The sequence below is a fragment of the Dermacentor albipictus genome, unplaced genomic scaffold, assembly GCF_038994185.2.
Source record: "Dermacentor albipictus isolate Rhodes 1998 colony unplaced genomic scaffold, USDA_Dalb.pri_finalv2 scaffold_28, whole genome shotgun sequence".
NCBI lineage: Eukaryota > Metazoa > Arthropoda > Arachnida > Ixodida > Ixodidae > Dermacentor > Dermacentor albipictus.
The window spans coordinates 4110599-4132999 of record NW_027225582.1 but is presented as its reverse complement, the minus strand read 5'-3'; the positions used below and the strand labels follow the sequence as shown (position 1 = coordinate 4132999).

General features: G+C 46.5%; 1 protein-coding gene across 15 annotated transcripts in view; it reads right to left on the bottom strand.

Annotated features, from left to right (window-relative positions):
- Positions 1 to 22401, bottom strand: part of LOC135897584 (uncharacterized) — a 144401-nt gene that overhangs the window by 53848 nt on the left and 68152 nt on the right. For all 15 annotated transcript variants that reach the window (XM_065426263.1, XM_065426260.1, XM_065426251.1 and 12 more), the window contains one exon: positions 6966 to 7023. In XM_065426263.1, the coding sequence (XP_065282335.1) occupies positions 6966 to 7023 (58 nt within the window). The remainder of the gene's footprint in view (positions 1 to 6965; positions 7024 to 22401) is intronic.

Here is a 22401-nt window from a genome sequence, read left to right as displayed (position 1 = left end):
AGACGTTGGGTTGAATAATTCTCGAAGTCGCGTGTCACCACGAGCGACGTCACAGCATGTACATGTGTACGTGCACACATACTACACGTGTGCACATGGTAGTGCTCCTGCACTATCATGTGTATGTCACCGTCAGGCTTGGAGCGCTGCAGCCGCGAGGAGAAGGGAAAACCGCGTTTGGTTTGAAAGTTCATATCTTTCCGCAGCGCATAGCGATGTAATACTTTGCCGACATGATAGTTATTGTGCATTGTGGGCTCTGTGCTTGTCAGCTCAAGATGGCCAGACCTGATAAGGGGCCCTGTAAAAGGGCCCTGAATCACATTTCTAAGTAATAAGAGAATGGCCTCACAATTCAAGGACGTCATCTTAAGAATCTCATGCAGGAAACAATTTTCCAATCCTTGAACTATACAAGTGGAGTTACCGCATCGATACCTGGCTTTCTCTTTTCAGCTTTGATCACACACTGGAAGCTACACAGTGGAGAAGCCAAGAGGGCAAAGCACCAGCCAAATTCGAATGCTGTGACACCTCGTGGCGGCTACGGTAGATTACATTACGCAGCACATTGCTGCCATCGTGGAGACCACGCGCACCTGACACAGCTACAAGCTGCACGCAGTGCAAAGGTGAAATTACTTTCCTGTCTTTTTGAGATCGCAGGCATATATATTTTTCATTTAGTGGGCTTAATTCCGTCCAGGGCTAGTTCACCGTGCGGCTAATTATGCGCTCCACACATAAATCTGCTTTCACACAAAAGGTGTGTTCCTGCTAGCTGTTTCAGTGAGCAAAAACCATCTGCACAAGACAGGAGGACTGCATGCCGGATATTGAGAGCATTTGCGAAGATTTAAAGGGCCTCTGAAACGGTTCGGACAAATTTTGCAGACGTGTAGGGTACAGCTAAAGTTAATCATTTGCACCACAATTTGTGTGAAGCGTCTCATATTAAGAGAGCTATGGACGATTACAAGCTACCATCCTCCATTTCCGTGCATTTTCTCCTCAACTCGTTTGCTGAGTGATCTGGGCTAAACTCTGCCTTCACTGGCTCTGTGTCATGATGGCACGTCATGTCGTCAACTTTCAGTTCTCTAGAAGCAAGCGCGCGAAGCCTCTCCAACCTCTCCACCAGCTGCTTGGCAGTCGACCCCAAGCGAGAGCTATCGAAGCAGCGTGCGCTGCGAGCATACTGTCGCAGTGCCAAAGGTGTCTGCTATTCCGGTAACCACAGGCGAACTGGGCGTTTCAATGGATGCGTGAAGGCATAAACTTAAGCTGATGAAGGAACTTTAGCGTAGACATACGTGAGCAGCCTGATCGGTCTGCACGGTCCAGCCACCCGCTGGCGCAGAGCTTAACCAGCCAAACAAAGAGCTAATATTGCTCTAACCAAGTGTAAAACATTTTAAACATTTACATAAAACAGTGTGTTAACGATTACGCTCCTGCAAAAAGTTTAAACCAGCAGCACAGAAGAATACACTTCGTTACTGCTACTGTGTCTGGTTGAGCTCTGTGCCACGAGGTGGCTGCACCGTGCAGACCTTTCATGTCTGCGCTTCTGGTCATCCTGTGAAAAGGCATGGTCAAACGGCCAGGCCCTGTCCCTTTGCACTTGCGTTTACCTGAATACCGGACTCGCAAAACCCTATTGTGGCATTAATCCTCCAATGTAAAGTGATGGCTGCAAACGCGAAAATGCTGGTGCTTATTGGATAGCGACAGTCCGATGCGCTGCAGCCAGTCAGCTCGTCTGTTGCCTTGCAGAGGGACACAATGTCGCAGCTTGACATATTGCCAGTTGCTATGTTTGCAGCCCACAATACAACGAAGTCGAATCGTGGTGGCCGCGAAAAGACAAACCAACTCCGACCGCGGAGTTCTCGTCGAAATGGAGCACGTTGTAACACAAGCAGACAACGCTTGCTGTGTGCCGGAAGTGCTTAAGTGTAGCGCGAAATTGTTCTTGTGTCTTTCTGTTACTTTCTTTTTGTAGAAACAAATGAACTAACATTTCAACTATTACAAACATCATTTGTTCACGATAAAGTTCGAAAAGTTATTGATGACGCACCCTGGGCAGCCAATCGGACAGCTTGCCCTACTAACGTCATTGGGGCAAATGACGTCAAGTGGATAGGGGCGGCTTAAAATTCAGCCAAGTGATGTGCTGTGATTGGCAGCGATGTACATTTTTAAAACCTTATAATAAATTACACGCTTTATACGGAGCATTTAGATGCGTCAATTAATGATCAGAAGGACCTACTCTAACGACTTGGTACGTATGTACAAAATCATCAAAATCGTTTCAGGGTCCCTTTAAGAACCTTGTGGCTACCCTCCATCCATTCTTTTCCTCAGTAGGGAAAAAAGTGTCACTCCCAGAAAGACAGCATTCTACATCATCTCCAAAGAAGCGAGCTGCTATTCCATTTGCAGCTGACCAAGTGAGACCATTTCTCGTATCATGTACAGGAATGCTGTCAAAATTCCGCATGTGCCAACTTGCAAACTAAAAAACGTTTTAGTAAACATAAAAGACAAACTGCCACCGAAATATTTCCCCGGTGTCGTCTACGCCATAATGTGCAAGAATTGTGATTACAAATATATCGGTGAGACAGGCGACTTCAAGAAATGTCTGAAACAGCATGAGTATGACGTCAAAAAATGGCACGTGGCCTCGAGTGCCCTTGCTGAACATGTGCAATCTACAGGCCACAATATTGACTGGGCAAGTGCATGTGTCCTCGCCAAGGAAAAGAAGCTTGCGTTACCCTTGTATCTAGAATCCTTGCACATAAAGACCATGGTGCACACACTGAACAGGAATGATAGGACACTTGCGACGGTGCACACTCGCTGCTTGCGTCACGTACTGAAACATGGTTAAATACGCTGTATCTCTGTTATGGGTTTTATTGTGATCAAGGCTGTCGTATTCAGAGCCGAAGCATCATCAAATTTTCAGTCGTCTTGGTCGGTACATCTTCTTGCACTTATTCAGCTTTCTTACTATGTTCAAAAAGTGTTTCAGGACCCCTTTAAGACATGCAATAAAAGAAGAAAAAAAGAAAAAAAATTTATCTCACAGTTCTGACTATAGCACAAGGTAGCACATTTATTGGAAAGGAGAAAATTAACTTGCACAACATTTAACTGGCACAACATTTATTAAGATATCATCATCATCAGCCTATTTTATGTCCACAGCAGGACGAAGGCCTCTCTCTGCAATCTCCAATTACCCTTGTCCTGCACCAACCAATTACAACTAGCACCTATGAATTTCCAAATTTCATCGCCCTACATAGTCTTCTGCTGTCCTCGACTGCACTTCCCCTCTCTTGGCACCCATTCTGTATTCCTAATTGTCCACCAGTTATCTAACCTGTGCGTTACATGGCTTGCCCAGCTCCATTTTTTTCTCTTAATGTCAATTAGAATATTGGCTATACCCGTTTGCTCTCTGATCCAAACCGCTCTCTTTCTCTCTCTTAACATTACGCCTAGCAGTCTTCGTTCCATCGCTCTTTGTGCGGTCCTTAACTTGTTCACAAGCTTCTTTGTCAGTCTCCAAGTTTCTGTCCCATATGTCAGCACTGGTAAAATGCACTGATTGTGCACCTTCCTTTTCAATGATAATGGCAAGCTTCCAGTCAGGAGCTGGCAATGTCTGCCGTATGCTAGCCAACCCAATTTTATTCTCTGAATTTCCTTCTCATGATCAGGGTTCCCTGTGATTAATTTACTTCGGTAAACGTACTCCTTCACTGACTTTAGAGGCTGACTGGTGATCCTGAACTCTTGTTCCCTTGCCTGGCTATACATGATTATCTTTGTCTTGAGCATATTAATCTTCAACCCCCCTCTTACGCTCTCTGTTAAGGTTCTCAGTCTATTTGTTGTAACTCGTCTGCATTGTTGCTGAACAGAACAATGTCATCGGCAAACTGAAGGTTGCTGAGATAGCCGCCGTCGATCCTTACTCCTAAGCCTTCTCAGTTTAATAGCTTGAATACTTCTTCCAGGCACGCAGTGAATATGTAGTATTGGAGAGCTTGTGCCTCCCTGTCTGACCCTTCTTTATGGGTATTTTCCTGCTTTTCTTGTGTAGAATTAAGGTAGCTGCAGAACCTCTGTAGATATTTTCCAAGGTATTTACGTAAGCATTCTGTACTCCTTGATTACGTAACGCCTCTATGACTGCTGGTATCTCTACTGAATCAAATGCTGTTTCGTAATCTATGAAAGCCATATAGAGGCTTATTGTCTTCTGCGGATTTCTTGATAACCTGATTAATGACATGGATGTGATCCATTGCAGAGTATTCCTCCCTGAAGCCAGCCTGTTCCTTTGGTTGACTAAAGTCCAGTGTTGCCCTTATTCTATTGCAAGTTATCTTGGCGAATATTTTATATAATACTGCTAGTAAGCTAATGGGCCTATAATTTTTCAATTCTTTAACGTCTCTCTTTCTGTGGATTAGTATAATGTTTGCATTCTTCCAGTTTTCTGCGACACTCGAAGTCGATAGACACTTGGTATAAAGAGCCGCCAATTTTTCAAGCATTATGTCTCCCCCATTATTGATTAAATAGGCTGTTATTCCATCATCTTCTTCTGCCGCTTTCCCCCATCTCATGCCTTGCAAGGCCCTTCTAACTTCATCGCTAGTTATAGAAGGAGCCTTTGTAACCTGTTCATGACTACTTCGAATGGAGGTATCGTGGCTGCTCTGGGTACTGTACAGGTCAGTATAGAATTCTTCCCCTGCTTTTACTGTATCTTCGAGATTGCTGATGATATTACCCTGCTTATCTTTTGGTGCATACATCTTGGTTTGTCCTATGCCAAGTTTCCTTCTCACTGATTTCAGGCTGTGCCCATTTTTCACGGCTTCTTCAGTTTTTCTCACGTTGTAATTTCGAATATTCCTTATTTTCACCTTGTTGATCAGTTTTGATAGTTCTGCGAATTCTATCTTATCTCTTGAGTTGGACACTTTCATTCTTTGTCGTTTCTTTATTAGGTCCTTTGTTACTTGGGAGAGCTTGCCTACTTGGTGCTTTGGTGCCTTGCATCCAACTTCAATTGCTGCATCTGAAGCCAGCCTAGTTACGGTTTCATTCATTAGCTCTACGTGATCATCATCTCTCTCTTCTAAATCTGCACATTTGTTTGCAAGCACCAGCCTGAATTTGTCTGCTTTTACCCTTACTGCCTCTAGGTTGACCTGTTTCTTCTTGACCAATTTTACTCTTCCTCTCTTCAAATTGAGGTGAATCCTAACCCGAACTAACCTACGATCACTGCATTTACCCTACCTAACAGTTCTACATCCTGCACTAAGCTGGGATTGGCAGAAAGTATGAAGTCAATTTCATTTCTTGTTTCACCATTAGGGCTTTGCCAGGTCCACTTTCTGTTGCTACGCTTCCTGAAAAAGGTGTTCATTATTCTCAGCTTATTGCTTTCTGCGAATTCGACCAGCATCTCTCCTCTAGCGTTGGATGTTGGAAGGATGTTGGAGTGTAGACTTGTACTACCTTTAATCTATACCTCTTATTAAGTTTGATTACGACTACTGCTGCCCTCTCGTTAATGCTGTAGAATTCGTCAATGTTGCTCGCTATGTCATTATGGATTAGGAATCCCACCCCGTATTGCTTCTTATCAGGGAGACCTCTATAGCAGAGGACATGTCCGTTATTCAGCACTGTATAAGCCTCACCAGTTCTTCTAATCTCACTAAGGCTGATAATATCCCAAACAATGTCTGATAGTTCCTCGAAGAGTCCTGCAAAGCTAGCCTCACTCAAGAGGGTTCGGGTGTTAAACGTTGCAAGGGTCAGTTTCCATTGACGGCCTGTCCGGATCCAGAGATTCTTAGCACCCTCTGCTGCGTTACAGGTCTGACCGCTGCCTTGGTCAGGTGCTCCACAGGTGCTGGGGACTGAGGTCCATTGGTTAATTGAAGGTCTCATCAGGGAGGTTGTGGCCGACTACTGCACCAGGGAGGCCAATTTCTGTTCTGATGACGGAGTGACTTTGTTGAAGCTTAGTGGGCCTTCCTATTTTGGTTGTACCTGGATATGTACAGCCCCATTCGCTCTCGGCATTTTTTTTTCCAGTGTCGGGCATCAGTTGCGCAGTTTAACACCTAGCAAAAAGGTCACCTCGATGAACTCATCAGCATCAGACATCACTTTTCTACATATGATATGGGTGTGCTCACTCAAGACACTGTAGAAATACTGTCTTTATTTTAAAAATAACTTTTATTAATGCTGAGCATCAATTAACTTTCTCTGGCTGATGTTACTAGTCAAAGCACTGATGCTTGGACTAGTACAGTCGTCAGTACAAAAAACTGACTTGAAATAGTCATTAAACGCTTTTGATATAGAAGGAATAGAAGAGGGTTGTTAAATAATAATGAATGTGGACGAGCGTGGAGATGCAGGGTTCACAGTTTTCCAAAAATTTACTTGGTTAACTTTCATGAGTGTAGTTAGTGTATTTGTTGTAATAATGGTCCCTGACATTACATATTTTAGTCTTTAACAATGACTTAAGTGAACTTAGCAAAGAAGAATACTGGCTTTTTGGTGAGGAGTTTTGGCATTTGTGAAGACGCTTGACTTATCGCCTAAGTTGAATGTTAAGCGTCAGTGTTTTGCTTCTTTGAACTTCATGGTAACCTACATGCTTGGACTTTGTGTCTGCATTTCAATAACAATAATAACAACAGTTTTACATATAAATATTCTAATATTCACAGACCCACAAAATATATCTGCTGCACACATTTTTCCTTAGATGAGAACTGGTCAATGGTTAAACTGCATTTACATCTGTTCAGGTCATAAAATTTCCATAGCATGAGAAATGTATACAAGAAACAAGCAGAAAAGCTGGAACTGCTCCAAGTAGGCTCCAGGTTACTCACATTGCACAGGAAAGTGGGGCCAGTTTGGCTTTCAGCAATCGGGCCAAGGCGGGACAATCTGCAACAAGAACTGTTATAAGCACTTAAAAACATAATTAACAATACTGGCTTGGCACTTGCCATTAGCCAATTTTCTTACATGCACCATGTTCCTCTTTAAAGGGGCTCTGAACCACCCCTTGGGCTTGGTGAAATAACACAGTTCATGGGTAGCATATGCTGCTGTGAACATCTCAGCCAAGTTTTGCCGTCACACGCCGTGCGTGGAGTTTGCAAGCAGAGCGCAAAGTCACCTTTCTCTTAAACACTTTCTTTTCAACAGAAGCCTGCTCCTCACTCTTTTCTGGATGCTTTATTTCGTAATATAGCAGATTCCCATAAGTGGCTGCTAATGGCCAACAGCTGACATCAATCAAGAAGGGCGTTTGTATCAGTGTGCTTCTTCCTACTGTTAGTGTGTATATTTATTGACGGAGCTTAATAAACAGGCTGAAGGAAGCAAAAATCTGCTTTCGAATTTCGATAATGATTACGTACTTCTGAAGGAAGCCGACTATCATTTGCTAATGCTTGGTCGCAGCCACCCGCGTAGGAATTAAACTTTGTCCACTCTGCTTATCGGTGTCGTAGCCGTCAGGTCTTGCTAATTTTGGCTAGTTTTGTACACTCAACTAGCCTCGAGCTAGGTGAAACTTTAGGTCAGGCCACACGCAAGTTTGCCAGTGCGCATTCAGTCCTGGTCACTCTTGGTTAGATGCCTTGGCAGACTTTGTTTCACAGTGAAAGTGCTTCAAAATGCGCAAGTTGGATGTGGCTACTATCATTCGTCAGTCAAGCTGGTGCATGAAAAAGCCGGTCCACACCACGCAGCACAGCCAGACAAGAGCATATGAGCACGAATGCGCACTTTAGCCCTGTCGTACACAAAGCAAACGCTACAGTTGCTGGCAGCTGCGGCCTGCTACACAGCGTAGATACTATGGCCCTCGCAGGGTGCCACGTTGAGTCCATTGGCTGAGCGCACTGCAACTTGCTGAGGTCAACTGTGTTTGATGTATTGTAGGTGCCAAAATCGGAAATCGGAAAGTTTGAACTGCACACCACAGTGATGTTCAGTAGGCGGAGTGTTGTGGGCACACCCCACTCTCCCGTAGCCTTCACAATGCAAATCAGTGAGAAGGAGCGGAAGCACTGTGAATGGTATGTTTGATTGCCAATAACTGCACTTCTGCTAAACGCATTGAAGAACTTCTTGCATCAAAGTATTTCTGAAATAGTCTAATTTAACATCAATTTGATATCTCGACTTGGATAAAAAGTGGTCCAGGGCCCCTTTAAAGCCAACAAAAGAGCACAGGTTTATCTAAAAAGAGCAGAAGGCCTGCCAGTAAATTTATCAGGCCATTGATTCCTGTACTGCGACCAGAGACAGTGCAAGTGCATGAGTAAATTAAGAGGAAGCTTCAGCTTGGGGGCTCCTATTTAAATACATAGGAAAGGAGAAATCTTTCTCAGCAACCACTGTACCAAATTTAATGAGGTTTGTTGCACATAAAAGAAAAAGTTAAAATCTAGTGACTACTGGAAGCGAATTTTCGATTGCGGGCATCAATTTTTTAATAAAAATTGTTGAAAATTGCCAATTTTCTAGAAATGAAACTATGAAATTCACATCTCTAACTCAGTAATGACTAATATCACAATTCTGCAAATTTCATCAAATAGTACATGTAAAGCAGACAAAATTGATGTGTTATACATGACTCTCAAACAAACAACTAATATGCGAGTAGAACTTTTGTAAAACCCTTGTAAAAAATGAAACAAATTTGCGTAAAGTTTAAATTGGTATATCAAATTTGTCTGCTTTGGATGCTCTAATGGATGCAGTTTACAGAACTGCGATATCTGTTCTTGGTGCAGAGCCATGAAATTGTAAACTATGTTCATTTACTTTTATTGGACCTACCAATTTTTGAAAATTCCTTTGAAAAAATTCAGGCCATAACCCAAAGTGCAAACACTAGAACTTCCTCACTCAAATGCAACAAATTTTATTAAAATCGGCCATGTGGTTATCTCAGAAAAGCAATTCTGCATTTTACATGCATTTGAATAGGTGGCATCGGAGTTGGGCCAGAGCTAAAGCTTCCTCTTAAAGGGCCCCTCACCAGGTCTGGCCACTTTGAGCTGACAAGTGCTCGTGGTGACACGTGACTTGGGGAATTATTCAGGGCAACACCTCTTATTTGTGTGATCTGTTGCTTGAATTGACGAATGGAAGTTTAGAGAAATAATCAAACACACAAACGGAATGTCTGCATGTTTTTATTTTACTTCGCACCGAAGCAAGATAGATGTACAGTCTTGGTCAAAAAACTTGAACCCGCTGTGAACAGCCGGGGAGCAGCGGCGCTCCGCTATCGCGGCGCTGCCATCGTCGGCGCGCGCCGTTGCTCACTTGCGTCGAGGATAAAGAGGGAGAGGGTAGCATCACTCTTACTCTCAAGCGTCGTTTGATAACAGCGATCGGGAAAAACTAGTGCGGCGAGCGTGGCGCGCACGCGACGGTGGCGAAGCAGAAGCCACCCGACCGGCTAGCATGCCGTTTGCAGCGTATGCTGGATGAGAGGACGGGGTCTCTGGCGAGCGCTGTCACACGCGATACACTCAAAGTTCGCAATTCTGCGAATCGTAATCATCAGTTATTGTTTTCCGGTACCAAAGTAAAGGAAAAGCGCTATGAAGAGTCCTGCACATGCTCGAGCACGGGCACTTTGCGAGGATCCTAGCTAAGATCTGACTTCAGCAGCTTAATGATATATTAAATAACGTGCCACAATGGCATCTTGTATTTGTAATCATGAATGTCACAAGTAGAAAATGAATCAAGAAAGCATAAGCTTCAGGGTGGCACCTGCGTCTCTGGACGAAATCACAGTGGGGAGAATGCCTTCAAGGCATTGAGTGTGGCTTAGTCTGTGGTACCGAACAATTGCCTTTTGCCCAGGTGCTTGACTGTAAACTAGCCAAGGACTATGGTTGAAAGGACGATACGTATAACCCATTTTTTAAACTGCTTGTGAAGCCCTTTCTCTACGAAACTAACGATACCTCAGTAAACTATATATAAAATACTTCTTACAGCGAACCCGTGACAGCCACAGCACCACCAGTGTGACGCCTTCACTATGTGAGAATCCTATAATCTCATGGCCCTGGTCTACATTACGCGATTCAAACGCGTGGTGCCCAATGCAAACGGGATGAACGTACACTGTCCTCATGTGTGCATGAAAGTGGGCCCTAACGACAATGAGGCAGTGTGCACGAAGATATAAAAAAAGGTGAGGAAGTGGGCACTTTCTAAAATGCCGAGGGAATGGGTCTAACTCAATCGGCTACTCACGCAGGGGAGCGTCTTCTAGTCCCGAACAGTTTTCATAATATCACTGTGGGTTTAATTAAAGAACTTCAACGCCAAATGCACTCGTTTGGTCGTTCCTTAATGGAGAAGTGCGGCCAACGGATTTGAAATATTGTAACGGTGGTTACAAGCACTTTCCGAAGAGAGCCTTCGTAGTCGAAATTACTGCTTCTGGTCTTTTCTAAATGAACGATGATTGAATTGCCCACATATTACAAAAAACCTGGGACAATGCTAGACGACTATGAGAGATGTTAGTTATTTTTTATCTTTTCTTTTCATCACACTCAGACACACATTCAAAATGTTTATCTAAAAGCATAAAGCGAAGGCTCTCACCTTTGAATATGTAGAATAAAATTGTAAAAGGTAATTTTGAAGATTAGGAAAAGTTTTATACTATAATGGGCTGCATGCAAGCCAGGCAGTTTCGCCCAGGCCACCGGATTTACTCGCACGAAGCGCCGTACCACGGCGGCCGCAAGACGACCTCGCAGCTGGCAGAACAAACGCTGCACTAGTTATTCACGAGCCCTGTTATCAAAGGACGCTTGAGAGTAAGAGGCATGCTTCCCTCGCCCTCTTTATCCTCGGCGCAAGCGAGCAGCTGCATGCACTGGCGGCGGCAGCGCCGCGATAGCGGAGCGCAGCCGCTCCCCTGCCGTTCACGGTGGGTTCAAGTTTTTTGACCACGACTGTACTTCCGCTTCGTCTGCTTGTTCCCACGGCCATGCCGTCACGTGCGCAGGTACCGAAACTATGCCATTTTCTACCGTGTTCCAGCGCGTGATCATGCTTTGTGATCCGCTTGTTCTGCCTCAGTATTCAATAGTGTGGCACTACATTATATTGCTAGTCACGTGTCCCTGTGCACAGCGCGAAACCAGACAATCCCAACAGCTTGTGCACAAAGCCATCAGCAAAAATGCTCAGTGCTGAAAAAAAAAAGCAAAGAAAAAAATGCGAGGGAAAAAAAAAATTAAGGCGGGGCCCGTGACGTATGCGTCGGGTAATCCTCGAGGTTCAGTATGGGAGAACGTAGGGAAGGAATTTCGCTTGCGGAGGCTGGACTGGGCGAGTAGAGAGAGTGTCTCGCTATGCAGTGGAGTTCGCCTCCTGAAATCATGGGTTTGCGGTACTGAAATATTTTTGTCTCGACTATGAATGAGCAGATTTGAAAAATTTTTGCAGAATTCTCCTTAGAGGACAGGTAACAACTTTCAGGGTATAACCGAAACTTGCTATGGGGCCTGGTGAGGGGCCCTTTAAGGAACACATGCTATCTCCTATAGCAGTGGCACCTTTACCCACTTAATGTTTCACCGCATAACACCGCTTTATTGCGGAGAAGCTAACTTGACAGGCAACTATTGCTAAGTGAATCAACGGCATGCTTCGGGACTTTTTTCTGCCTTTTGTTTATTTTGACTCACCTGATAATTCGACTGGTTTTGTTGGCACCGTCAGGATCAAATGAATGAAAGTGGACTGTATCGTTATATACATTAGAGTTCATTATAATGGTTCTCCACCTGCATTGTCAACATTGCCTGCAGTGATGGAAAGGTTGGAGCAAGTTACCACTAGGGCACGGAGTAAGACATATAGGAGGTGAAACTCCCGTCAGCGCGAGCGAGCGCGGGCGACCAGATAAAGTCACAATTGTTGCATGCGCCGACGCTACCCTATGCAGTGGCGGCACCATGCGGCGCGTCGTAGAAGCAGCAGCGGAAAAAAAAAAAGCAGCGCCCGGCGCTCACTCCGGCGGCACCCGCTCAAAGCAGACGACAAGCAGACGACACGGGTGTTTGCTTCAGCGGGCACGCCGTAACCGAACTGCGTAGGTGCGCGCACTCAAGGAAACTGTTTTGTTGAGTGCCCATCAAAAAAAGCAACACGTGTGGCAAACTTCCGCTAATCTTCCTCTTATCGCCAAGCAGCTAGGGCAACTAGTTTTCGCGAGTCTTATAAAAAAGAAAAGGAACGGAAACACATGCACGGCGGCATCCTTCCTAAGCGCACCCCTGTGAGCACTAGAGCGAGAAAGAAGCGGTCGCCCTTTGAGCGATTAGGAACGAGATAGCCATCAGTTTCGCAAGCGCAAAAAGCCGAAAACCGCCCGCCACGGAGCAAGATAGCCCTGGCTACAACCAGAAGCTACGTATCATCTTATAGCTGTCATGGAAAACGCGTTTTATTTTTTACTGTGCTCAAATGGCTGAAGCGTAGCAGCAGTTGCTCTTCGGGCTACAAGCGGTAAAGAAGCGCGCGAGAGTGCCCTCAGTAGAAGTCAGGCGCGCGCGGCCGAACGGGAGCAACACTCGACCGGTTGCCCTGGCAACCGAAACAGCGGTAATTTCTTCCCATGCCGCCAGGTGCCGCCAGCATGAAAATATATCCGCGGGCTTGTGACCTTTTCTGGTCGCCGCAAACAGCGGAGTTTCCACTCCTATATTTCTTGCTCCGTGCACTAGGGTAACTCACCAGAACAGGAACTGGCCTCCCTAGCGCAGTATTTGGCCACTCCCTCCCAAATGACTCACTGGGCCTCTTCGATTTTCGGAGTCCTGGCAGCTCGCTGGCAGCCAGAGGGCGGCCAGCTAGTTCCAGTCCTGATAGGAAGACACTTGAGCTGGGATCCCAAGAAAACCTGAAGCTGCCCGAAGTTTGCAAAATCGAACGCTGGGACAGCTGGCCAAATGTAAACATGCTACCAGCATGGCAGTGCCTGGCGAGGCCGGCACGCGCCTGGCGTAGTCGGCCCATTTATGCATTGCCAGCTACAAAATATATAATTGCATTCAGGGATAAGATCACTTTCACACGATTTCGCGCAACTCGGCACAGGACACGCACTGGGCCAACCTCACCTTGTGCAGCGCAACAGATGGCCTCCACGCGTCCGGTGACAAGACGCGAAATCGCGAGCAAGTGATTGTATCCTCGAAAGCCTCCTCGAGGATTTCTGCTTGCAGCGATCCCGTCGCCCACGGGCGACGTTGATGAGTTGGCGTTGTGTCATTGCTTCACAAGACAAGAAAAAGCAGGATATCGGGTACATCTGATACACATAAAATTTCGTGCTGACCTGCTTGGGCTTCAATTTCTGAAAGTTCGTTGTGGCTGGTGGTCCTTCTCATTTTGACCATAAGGAGCTGGGGATGTGACTGGCACGTGAACATGCACCGCCTGTGACCAACGAAACGTTTCACAAAAAAACATTGGTCTCGATCATGAGACCAATAAGCCAATGTATGTGTGTCTAATGCACGTGTGCCTATTACTCAGTGCATTCTTAGATCAACGACCTGCAGTTCGAACACATATCGGTTTCGAGCTGCCACCCAAACATATGATGAAGAGACGGAGCGAACACACGCTAGCTGCAAAGCCTTCACTAACTGTAGAAAAAGGAGATATACACATACACGAGATATGTGAAAAGGAACGCCACCACAGAAAGACAAACCCAAAATGTACTGCAATGTGTGAATGAGCGTCTACAACTTGCATGGAATACGGTGCAGATAACATGCAGGCTTGAGAGCGCGGCGCGCTGATCACCGCCGTGAAGAAGCCTTCAGGGGACACACACACAAAAGCTTCAAACGGTTCACCACTGCTCGTATCACATCGCTTCGCAATGTGGAACAGAGCATTAGCACTTAAAAAGATAACGCTAGAAGTAAGGAAATCCGAAGATGACCGTAGACAGTTGGCTGAGCGAGGTAAATTTAAGACTTCAAGCACCCGCAGTGCAATTCGTGAAGTCCCTGCAAAGATGGCGGCGAGCGTCCATTGTCTCTTTTAGTCATCTGCTAGCCAGAGAGCTTCCAGAGAGCAGCCAGACCAAAATTGTCCTGGCAGGTTCTGGCAGCCCACGGGTAGCCAGAAATCGTCCAGCCCACGCAAAACGAACGCCTAGCGGAAGTGCATGGTGTGGTGGGCGGAGCAACCCGAGAAAAATGAAGACACTCTGGCAACCCGCGGGTAGCCAGAAGTAGAAAATCGAAGAAGCCCACTCAATGACCCAATGGCCTTCAATCCCCAGCAGCTGCGGAGCACCTGACCAAAGCGCAGCAGAGGGTGCCAAGAATCTCTGGACCTGGGCAGGCCACCAATGGAAACTGATCCTCGCAATGTTTAATACCCGAACCCTCTCGAGTGAGGCTAGCCTAGCAGGAATCTTTGAGGAACTATCAGACATTGTTTGGGATATCATTGGCCTTAGTGAGGTTAGAAGAACTGGAGAAGCTTATACAGTGCTGACAAATGGCCATGTCCTCTGCTACAAAGGACTACCAGATAAGAAGTAGTTCGGAGTAGGATTCCTAATCCAAAGGACATAGAGGGCAACACTGACGAATTCTACAGCATTACTGAGAGGGTAGCAGTATTTGTAATACAAAGATAAATAGTAGGTGCAGAATAAAGGTAGTACAAACCTGCTCTCATACCTCCAGTCACGATGATGAAGAAATAGAACAGTTTTATGAAGACGTTGACTTAGCAATGCCAAAAGTGCGAACTCAGTATACTGTAGTAATGGGAGACTTCAATGCAAAAGTGGGGAAAAAGCAGGCTGGTGAACAAGCAATTGGCAACTATGGCGTGGATTCTACGAACAATCTAGGAGATGTTGGTAGAATTTGCAGAAAGGAATAAGCTGTGAATAATAAACACCTTCTCTAGGAAGCATTGGAACAAAAAGTGGTCCTGGAAAAGCCCTAATGGTGAAACAAGAAATGAAATTGATTTCATACTTCCTGTCAGGAAGCATTGGAACAAAAAGCGGACCTGGAAAAGCCCTAATGGTGAAACAAGAAATGAAATTGATTTCATACTTTCTGTCGTTCCCAGCATAATGCAGGATGTAGAAGTGTTAGGTAGGGTAAAGTGCAGGGATCATAGGTTAGCGAGTGTTCTGCACAGGAGCTGAGGGACGAAGCGGACTACAGGCAAGGCGGAAACCAAAACAATGTTTATTCCAAGTCCCCAAAGCCTCTTATAAATACAAGGTCATTTCAGATTGTAGCGCCACCTTATATGCACAGGTGGCGATTTCTACATCCCCCCTTTTCACCTTTTATGGGACAGGGCCCTACAAGTCCTACCGTCACGGTGGTCTCACTATACGAACTCTGCGAGTCTGTGTCATCGTTTCCTGCGGTGTTACTTCTGGCTGCATTGGATCTTCTTGAGGTGCTGCAGGCTGCATGTTCTCTGGAGGGACAGGCGGAGAAGCTGCCAGTTGAGCTGGGCTCACTTCCAATGAATGAAGTAGCAGGTGTCGACGATTACGTTGAAGGACGCCTCTAGGCGTCTGAACAAGGTAGGATCGCGGACGCTGAGCCTGCGAGAGTACTTCACCTTTGCAGCATGTGTCAATGACCTACACATAGTCTCTAGGACTCAGAGGGGCCAATTGGCTTGAAGCATGATGGTGATTGTAGTTCATCGCTTGCCGTGACTTGTTCCACGAGTCCTTTTCCCTGAAACTCGTGTGGCATGGTAATGAAGGCACCAGTTGTTCCGGTAGTTTCAGCAGGCGAGTTTGTAATTTTCTTTCCATAGGGCTTGAGCTGGGGAAATGCCGTTGGGATCGGGCGTGTCACGGTACGACAGTAAGACAAGGTAGGGATCAGGACCTGTGAAGTGCAAGTCTTTCACTGTGTGCACCATGCGCTCTACCTCTCCATTGCTCTGGGAGTACCTTGGGCTGCTGGTCTCGTGACGAAAGTCGTATGACTGCGCAAACTTGGCGAACTCGTTGGACACAAACTGCAGTCCACTGTCGGTCCGGACGACGTCTGGTATGCCAAAATGGGCAATACAGCTCTTGATCGCCGAGATGACTGCTGGTGCCGTGGTGAACCCCACGGAGACTACTTCGGGAAACCTGGAATAATATTCAACAATCGGGACGTAATCGCGCCCTCTAAGTTAAAGCAGATCGATGCCAAGGTGCTGCCATGGTCTGTAGGATGTCAATGTGGACAACATAGGCTCAGAACGCGGAACTCGAATCTCGGCACATGTGGCACATTGGGTCACCATATGCTCAACATGCATTTATAGTTAGGCCACCAAACAGACTCCTTGGCCCGTTATTGGCAGCGGTGCACTCCCTGATACCCTTTGTGTAACAGGGCGAAAATGTCCTGGCGCAAGGCTGAAGGAATGACAAGTCGTCGGTCCAGCAGAAGGATGTCGTCGTATACGCTCAATCTGTCCCTCTCCTTCCAAAATGGGGCAATCTGCAGCGGCACCTTGTTTTTGTCGGGTCATCCTTTTGTGCAATATGTCATGACCGCAGAGCAAACTACATCTTGGGCTTTTTGTATGCAGACATCTTCTAGCTGTCTTGCTACCAGAGGCGGTAATTCCTTGAACACTTCACTGACAAACAACTCCACGGTGTCTACCATGCGAGTAGCTGGCAAATCAGAGGGAGCTCGTGACAAAGTGTCCGCCGTAGATAAGTGCTTTCCACGCACATATTTCACTACGTACTGATTTCGTATCAGTTTTATCTGCATTCGTTGTATGCGAGGCGGCACGAGTTCTAGGTCCTTGTTACCCAAAAGGGGCGACCAGAGGAAGCTGATATGTCTCTGCCTCGAAGCTTAGGCTGCAAAAAAAATGGTCGTACCGTGAAATAGCCCAAGTCACCACGAGACCTTCCTTTTCTGTTTGACTATAACGTGCTTCCGTCGGAGTAAGGACCCTTGAAGCATACCCTACTGCCCTTCGAGCACCTTCAGGCTGGTCCTGTAGCAGTACAGCTCCCACACCGTAGGAGCTGGCATCTACGGACACTACAGTGTGGTAGCAAGAATTGTATTTTGCCATGCACGTGTCGAAGCTCAACAGCAACTTGAGGCGTGAGGCCTTTCCTTGACTGGGACCCCATGTCCAGGTGCTGTTCTTGTTTAGGAAGGAACGAATGGGCTCCGTAACGTTGGATAAGCGAGGTATGAACCGTGCGACGTGATTGGTCATTCCCAGCAGTCGTCGTACTCCGCTGACGTCGGTTGGTGGTGGCAGATCTCTGACAGCCTTCACCTTGTCCGGATCTGGCGAGACCCCATCTGCCCCAATCACTACTACAAGGAACTTGACCGAGCTAACCCGAAACGCACACTTCTTTCCGTTAAGGGCGACACCCTCCTGCTCAACGCAAGCTAGAGTTGCAGCCAGACGCTCGTCGTGCTCTTGATGCTCTTTCCCGAAGATTAGAATGTCATCAATCAGGTTCACGACTCCAGGAAAGCGTTCGAGAACCCTCGACATTAACTGCTGAAAATACTCTGGTGCCATGGTTATACGAAAAGGGAGCCTCTTGTAACAGTACTGGCCGAACGGCGTTATAAATGTCACGAGTTCCTGGCTGTCGGTGCTAAGTTTCACCTGATGGAAACTAGACCGCGCATCCAACTTGGAGAATACTCGCGCTCCACCCAACTGGCTGAGGATCTGTTCCACCGTAGGCAAGATGACACGCTCCCTTTCGATGACTGGGTTCCATTGAACTTCACACCATGGATTCACAACGAGCAAAGTACATAGACATACTAGTGAACAGGCACCTGGTCGAGTTTAAGATAGACTCTGGCGCGGAAGTCTCTGTTGTCTCGCCGTCTTTCCCAGGCTGACCGCGGTTGTTGGATGATATTGAAAGGGAAGTCTTGGGCCCTGGCGGACAGAGTCTGCATGTTCTTGGTACCTTTAAAGCCACCTTACAGTGGGGTGATGAGTACACAGAGAAAGGGCTAGACGACCTGCAATTCCAGGTCGTCTAGCCCTTCCTTGACAACATCATTTAAAGGAATTGGAATCCGCCTTGAGGTGCTCAGGGAAAATGGACGAGCGCCGGGTTTAACGTGAATGCAATATTCGGCTTGCCGAAATTTTCCCAGCCCTTGGAAAATCTTGGCTGGGAGGGAATGAATGTACTAGGCAGAATCCAGGAAGTGAACAACACCAAGGCTTCAAATGCAGGGAGCGCAAGCAGGTGAGTGCGCTGACGTTCAACCACGTACAAGGTCTGCACTGTGTACTTATCACTCCACTGTAAGGTTGCTTTCAAGGTACCAAGAACATGCAGACTCTGTCCGCCAGGGTCCAAGACTTCCCCTTCAATATCATCCAACAACTGCAGTCGGCCTGGGAAAGATGGCGAGACAACAGAGACTTCTGCGCCAGAGTCTATCTTAAGCTCGGCCAGGTGCCCGTTCACTAGTATGTCTATGTACCTTGCTCGTCGTGAATCCAAGCTGTGAAGTTCGATGGAACCCAGTAGCTCATTTGCGTTCTTCTTCATGCACACTCCGGCAAAATGTCCTAGCTTTCCACAGTAGTGACAAAGTGATTTTCTGGCTAGGCAGTCTTTTCAAGAGTGACGCTGTCGTCCACAAAAGCCCTACGATAACCTAGCCGGGTGCTCAGTCTGGTTGCTCAATTCTACGGTGGGCGCAGACCAAATGCGCCAGCGTGAACGATGTGCACTTTTGGTTCGGTGGTCTTGGCAAGGGTGGATTCCGTGTCAGGCATGTCAGTGTTAACGGCGAGATCCCACTTCTGATACCATGTTCTGCATAGGAGCCAAGGAACAAAGCAAGGCAAGGCGGAAACCAAAACAATGTTTATTCCCAGTCCCCAAAGCCCCTTATATACAAGGTCCTTTCAGATTGTAGCGCCACCTTATATACACACGTCGCAACCATTACAGTAAGGGCTAGGATTCACCTCAATTTGAAGAGAGAAAGGATAAAGTTGGTTAAGAAGAAACAGGCCAACCTAGACGCACTAAGCGTAAAAGCAGACCAATTCAGGGTGGCACTTTCAAACAAATTTGCAGCCTAAAAACGGAGAGATGAAGATGAAATAGAGGCAACGAATGAGACTATAACTAGGCTGGCTTCAGAAGCAGCAATTAAAGTGGGAGGTAAGGCCCCAAAGGCCACCAGTAGGTATACTCTCCTCCCCGCAGGGGCGTCTGCGTAAGCAGGCGTTTGGTGTGTTGCGACACCACATACCCGAGCACACGAGGGTTGGACCCACCCGCATGTAGCCGTGCGTGGCTTAGCCGTGTCCGGGGAAAAGGGGATCCTGGGGGTTGAGCCATTGCCGGGTGTTTGGACCTTTACGGCCCCTCGGCGGTGGCAACACACCCCTTTGGCCTCGGCTTCACGTAGACGGCACCCCCGGACTGACCCACTCGGGGCAAATCGGTAGTTTCCTTTTCCTGTCCCCCTCTCCATTCTGCGTCTTTCTCTCTTTCTTTCAATCTTTCCTGTCTTATCCTCTCTTCTATTTACCTCCTACTTTGCTGGCAGCGTGGGCTAACCTTGTGCGGGTGGCCAACCTTGGGTACTTTAGATTGGGTTATAGTAGCACTGTACAACTGGCGTGGGCTTGTCTTACTCGTAGGATCTGCTCCGTCCCCATGTTGGGCTCGGTGGTGGGCGGTTGGCGCTGCTGCCGAACTCAAGACTTGAAGATATGGCTTCAAGTAAACCACTATCCCTTGATCGCCCTCTGAAAAGAGGGCACACCGATGCAAGCTTCCAATTCTTTTTGAAGAGCAATGAGGAACACTTCCCTAAGTACCATGTCATACACAGTGAAAGCAACACAGGTGTGCACAAATTCTCCCCCTTCTTGGTGGCGAAATGCCTCGCAAACACGATAGGACCCGGCTATAAAGCCACAAAGATGTCCAATGGAGACCTACTCCTTGAATTGAAAGATAAAACTCAATATGATAAAATGAATGACTTAAAATGCATTGGCGATATTGCAGTCACTGTGTCGGCACATCGAACCATGAATACGAGCCGTGGAGTACTCTCTGAAGACGGCTTCCTGGAGCTTAGTAATGAAGAGCTGCTTGAAGGTTTTCAGGACCAAAATGTCATCAAGGTCCTAATCCGCAGGAATAACGAACAACTTCGAACAAAGCACATTGCACTAAGCTTTGGTACCAGTGTGCTGCCTAGTACAGTGGATGCAGGCTATATCAAACTACGTGTTAGGCCGTACATCCCAAATCCTCGATGGTGCTTTAAGCGCCAGAGGTATGGGCACGGATCCCAGACATGCCGAGGAAGGCAGACTTGCGCAAAATGCAGCTCGAACGATCATCCATCAGACACTTGCGACTCATCTCCACATTGTGTGAACTGAGATGGAAGCCATCCAGCCTAGTCTAGAACGTGCCCTAAATGGAAGAAAGAAAAAGAAATCATTGCATTAAAGGTCAAAGAAAATATAACATTTCACGAAGCAAGAAAACGTCTGTCATACTTAAACCACACAAGCTTTTCCGAGGTGGTGCGACGGGGGGCAGCGTCACAAATCCCTCGGGAGTCTACCGCAGTCACTGATAGTGGTCCGGTAATCACTCCGCCTGCCCCCTTGGTGGCTGCAGCAAGTGCTGCTCCATCAACATCGAAGGTGGACCTGCCAACTCCGGTTCCAAAGATCCCGAACCTAATCCAAACTACATGGCCTGGGACGCGAGTTTCAGCGCTTAGTTCACGATCCTCCAGCACCTCCGAGAAGGCTATGGAGGTCGATCAGAAATCCCCGGCGTCATCGACGCCGAAAGATCAGCGCTCTCAAGAGCGCGCTAGAAGAGATAAAATACCCGTAACTGCTCAAAGAAAGGGACCGGTAACTTAAACAGTTACCGTACTTGTATACATATTTACCTATCTTTACTACAAGCTCTCGAACAGAGACAACAAAAATCTTCCTCGATACGGCTACTCAAATAATTCAGTGGAATGCCAGGGGCCTATTTCGCAATCTAGATGATATCAAAGATCTACTAGCGGAATATCAGCCACGACTGTTCTGTGTTCAAGAAACACATTTAAAGTCGACACACGAGAACTTCTTAAAACAATACATAGTTTTCCGTAAAGATAGAAATAATGGTAATTCTTCTTCAGGTGGTGTGGCAATCATAGCCGAAAAGTCAGTAGCATGCCAGCATGTATCACTCCAGAGTTCATTTGAAGCAGTGGCTGTTCGGGCTATATTGTTCAATCAACTTATAACGATTTGCTCCATATATATATCGCCTGATGAACGGTTAGACATTGCAGAATTTGAAAAGCTGATTGACCAGCTTCCTGAACCCTATATGGTATTTGGAGACTTCAATGCTCACAGCCCATTTTGGGGTGACTCAAGATGTGATGCGAGAGGACGGGCAATAGAAAAGTTCCTTCTTTCATCTGGAGCCTGTCTATTTAACAAGACAGCGCCAACTTTTTACAGTCCTACACACAACACGTATTCATGTATAGACTTAGCCATAGGGTCAGCATTACTTCTTCCACACTTGGAATGGAGAGTTATTAGTAATCCATATGGGAGCGATCACTTCCCAACACTCCTTGAAACAACAAATCGGCACAATGCACCAGCTTACTCCCAAAAATGGAGACTTCATGCAGCAGACTGGTCAAAATTTAGAAACATAAGTAAACTGTGCCTAGAAGAAGTGGACCATCTAGGTGTAGAGGAACTGGCTAGCTACATCACTGAACACATCCTCTGTTCTGCTCAAAACTGCATACCTCAATCCTGCACAGATAAATTCAGTCCAAAACCGTGGTGGAACAAAGACTGTGAAATTGCAAAGAAACGCCAGAACAAAGCATGGAGCAGACTTTCACGCTACCCAACAGCAGAAAATCTAATCAATTTTAAGCGGTGCAAAGTAAATGGCTGCCGTATCCGCCGAATATCCAAAAGAGAAAGCTGGACACGCTACGTATCATCAATAAACTCATTCACGGATGTTAGCAAAGTATACAACAGGGTACGTAAACTAAAAGGACAACGTCCAAATCCTTTTCCTCTCGTCACTGGCTCTGGTGATAAAATAGAGGATCAAGCGAACACTCTTGGTGAGCACTTTGAGAGGGTATCAAGCTCTGAAAATTATTCCGAGAAGTTCTTGCACCATAAAAGAATAGCTGAAAATATTCTTCT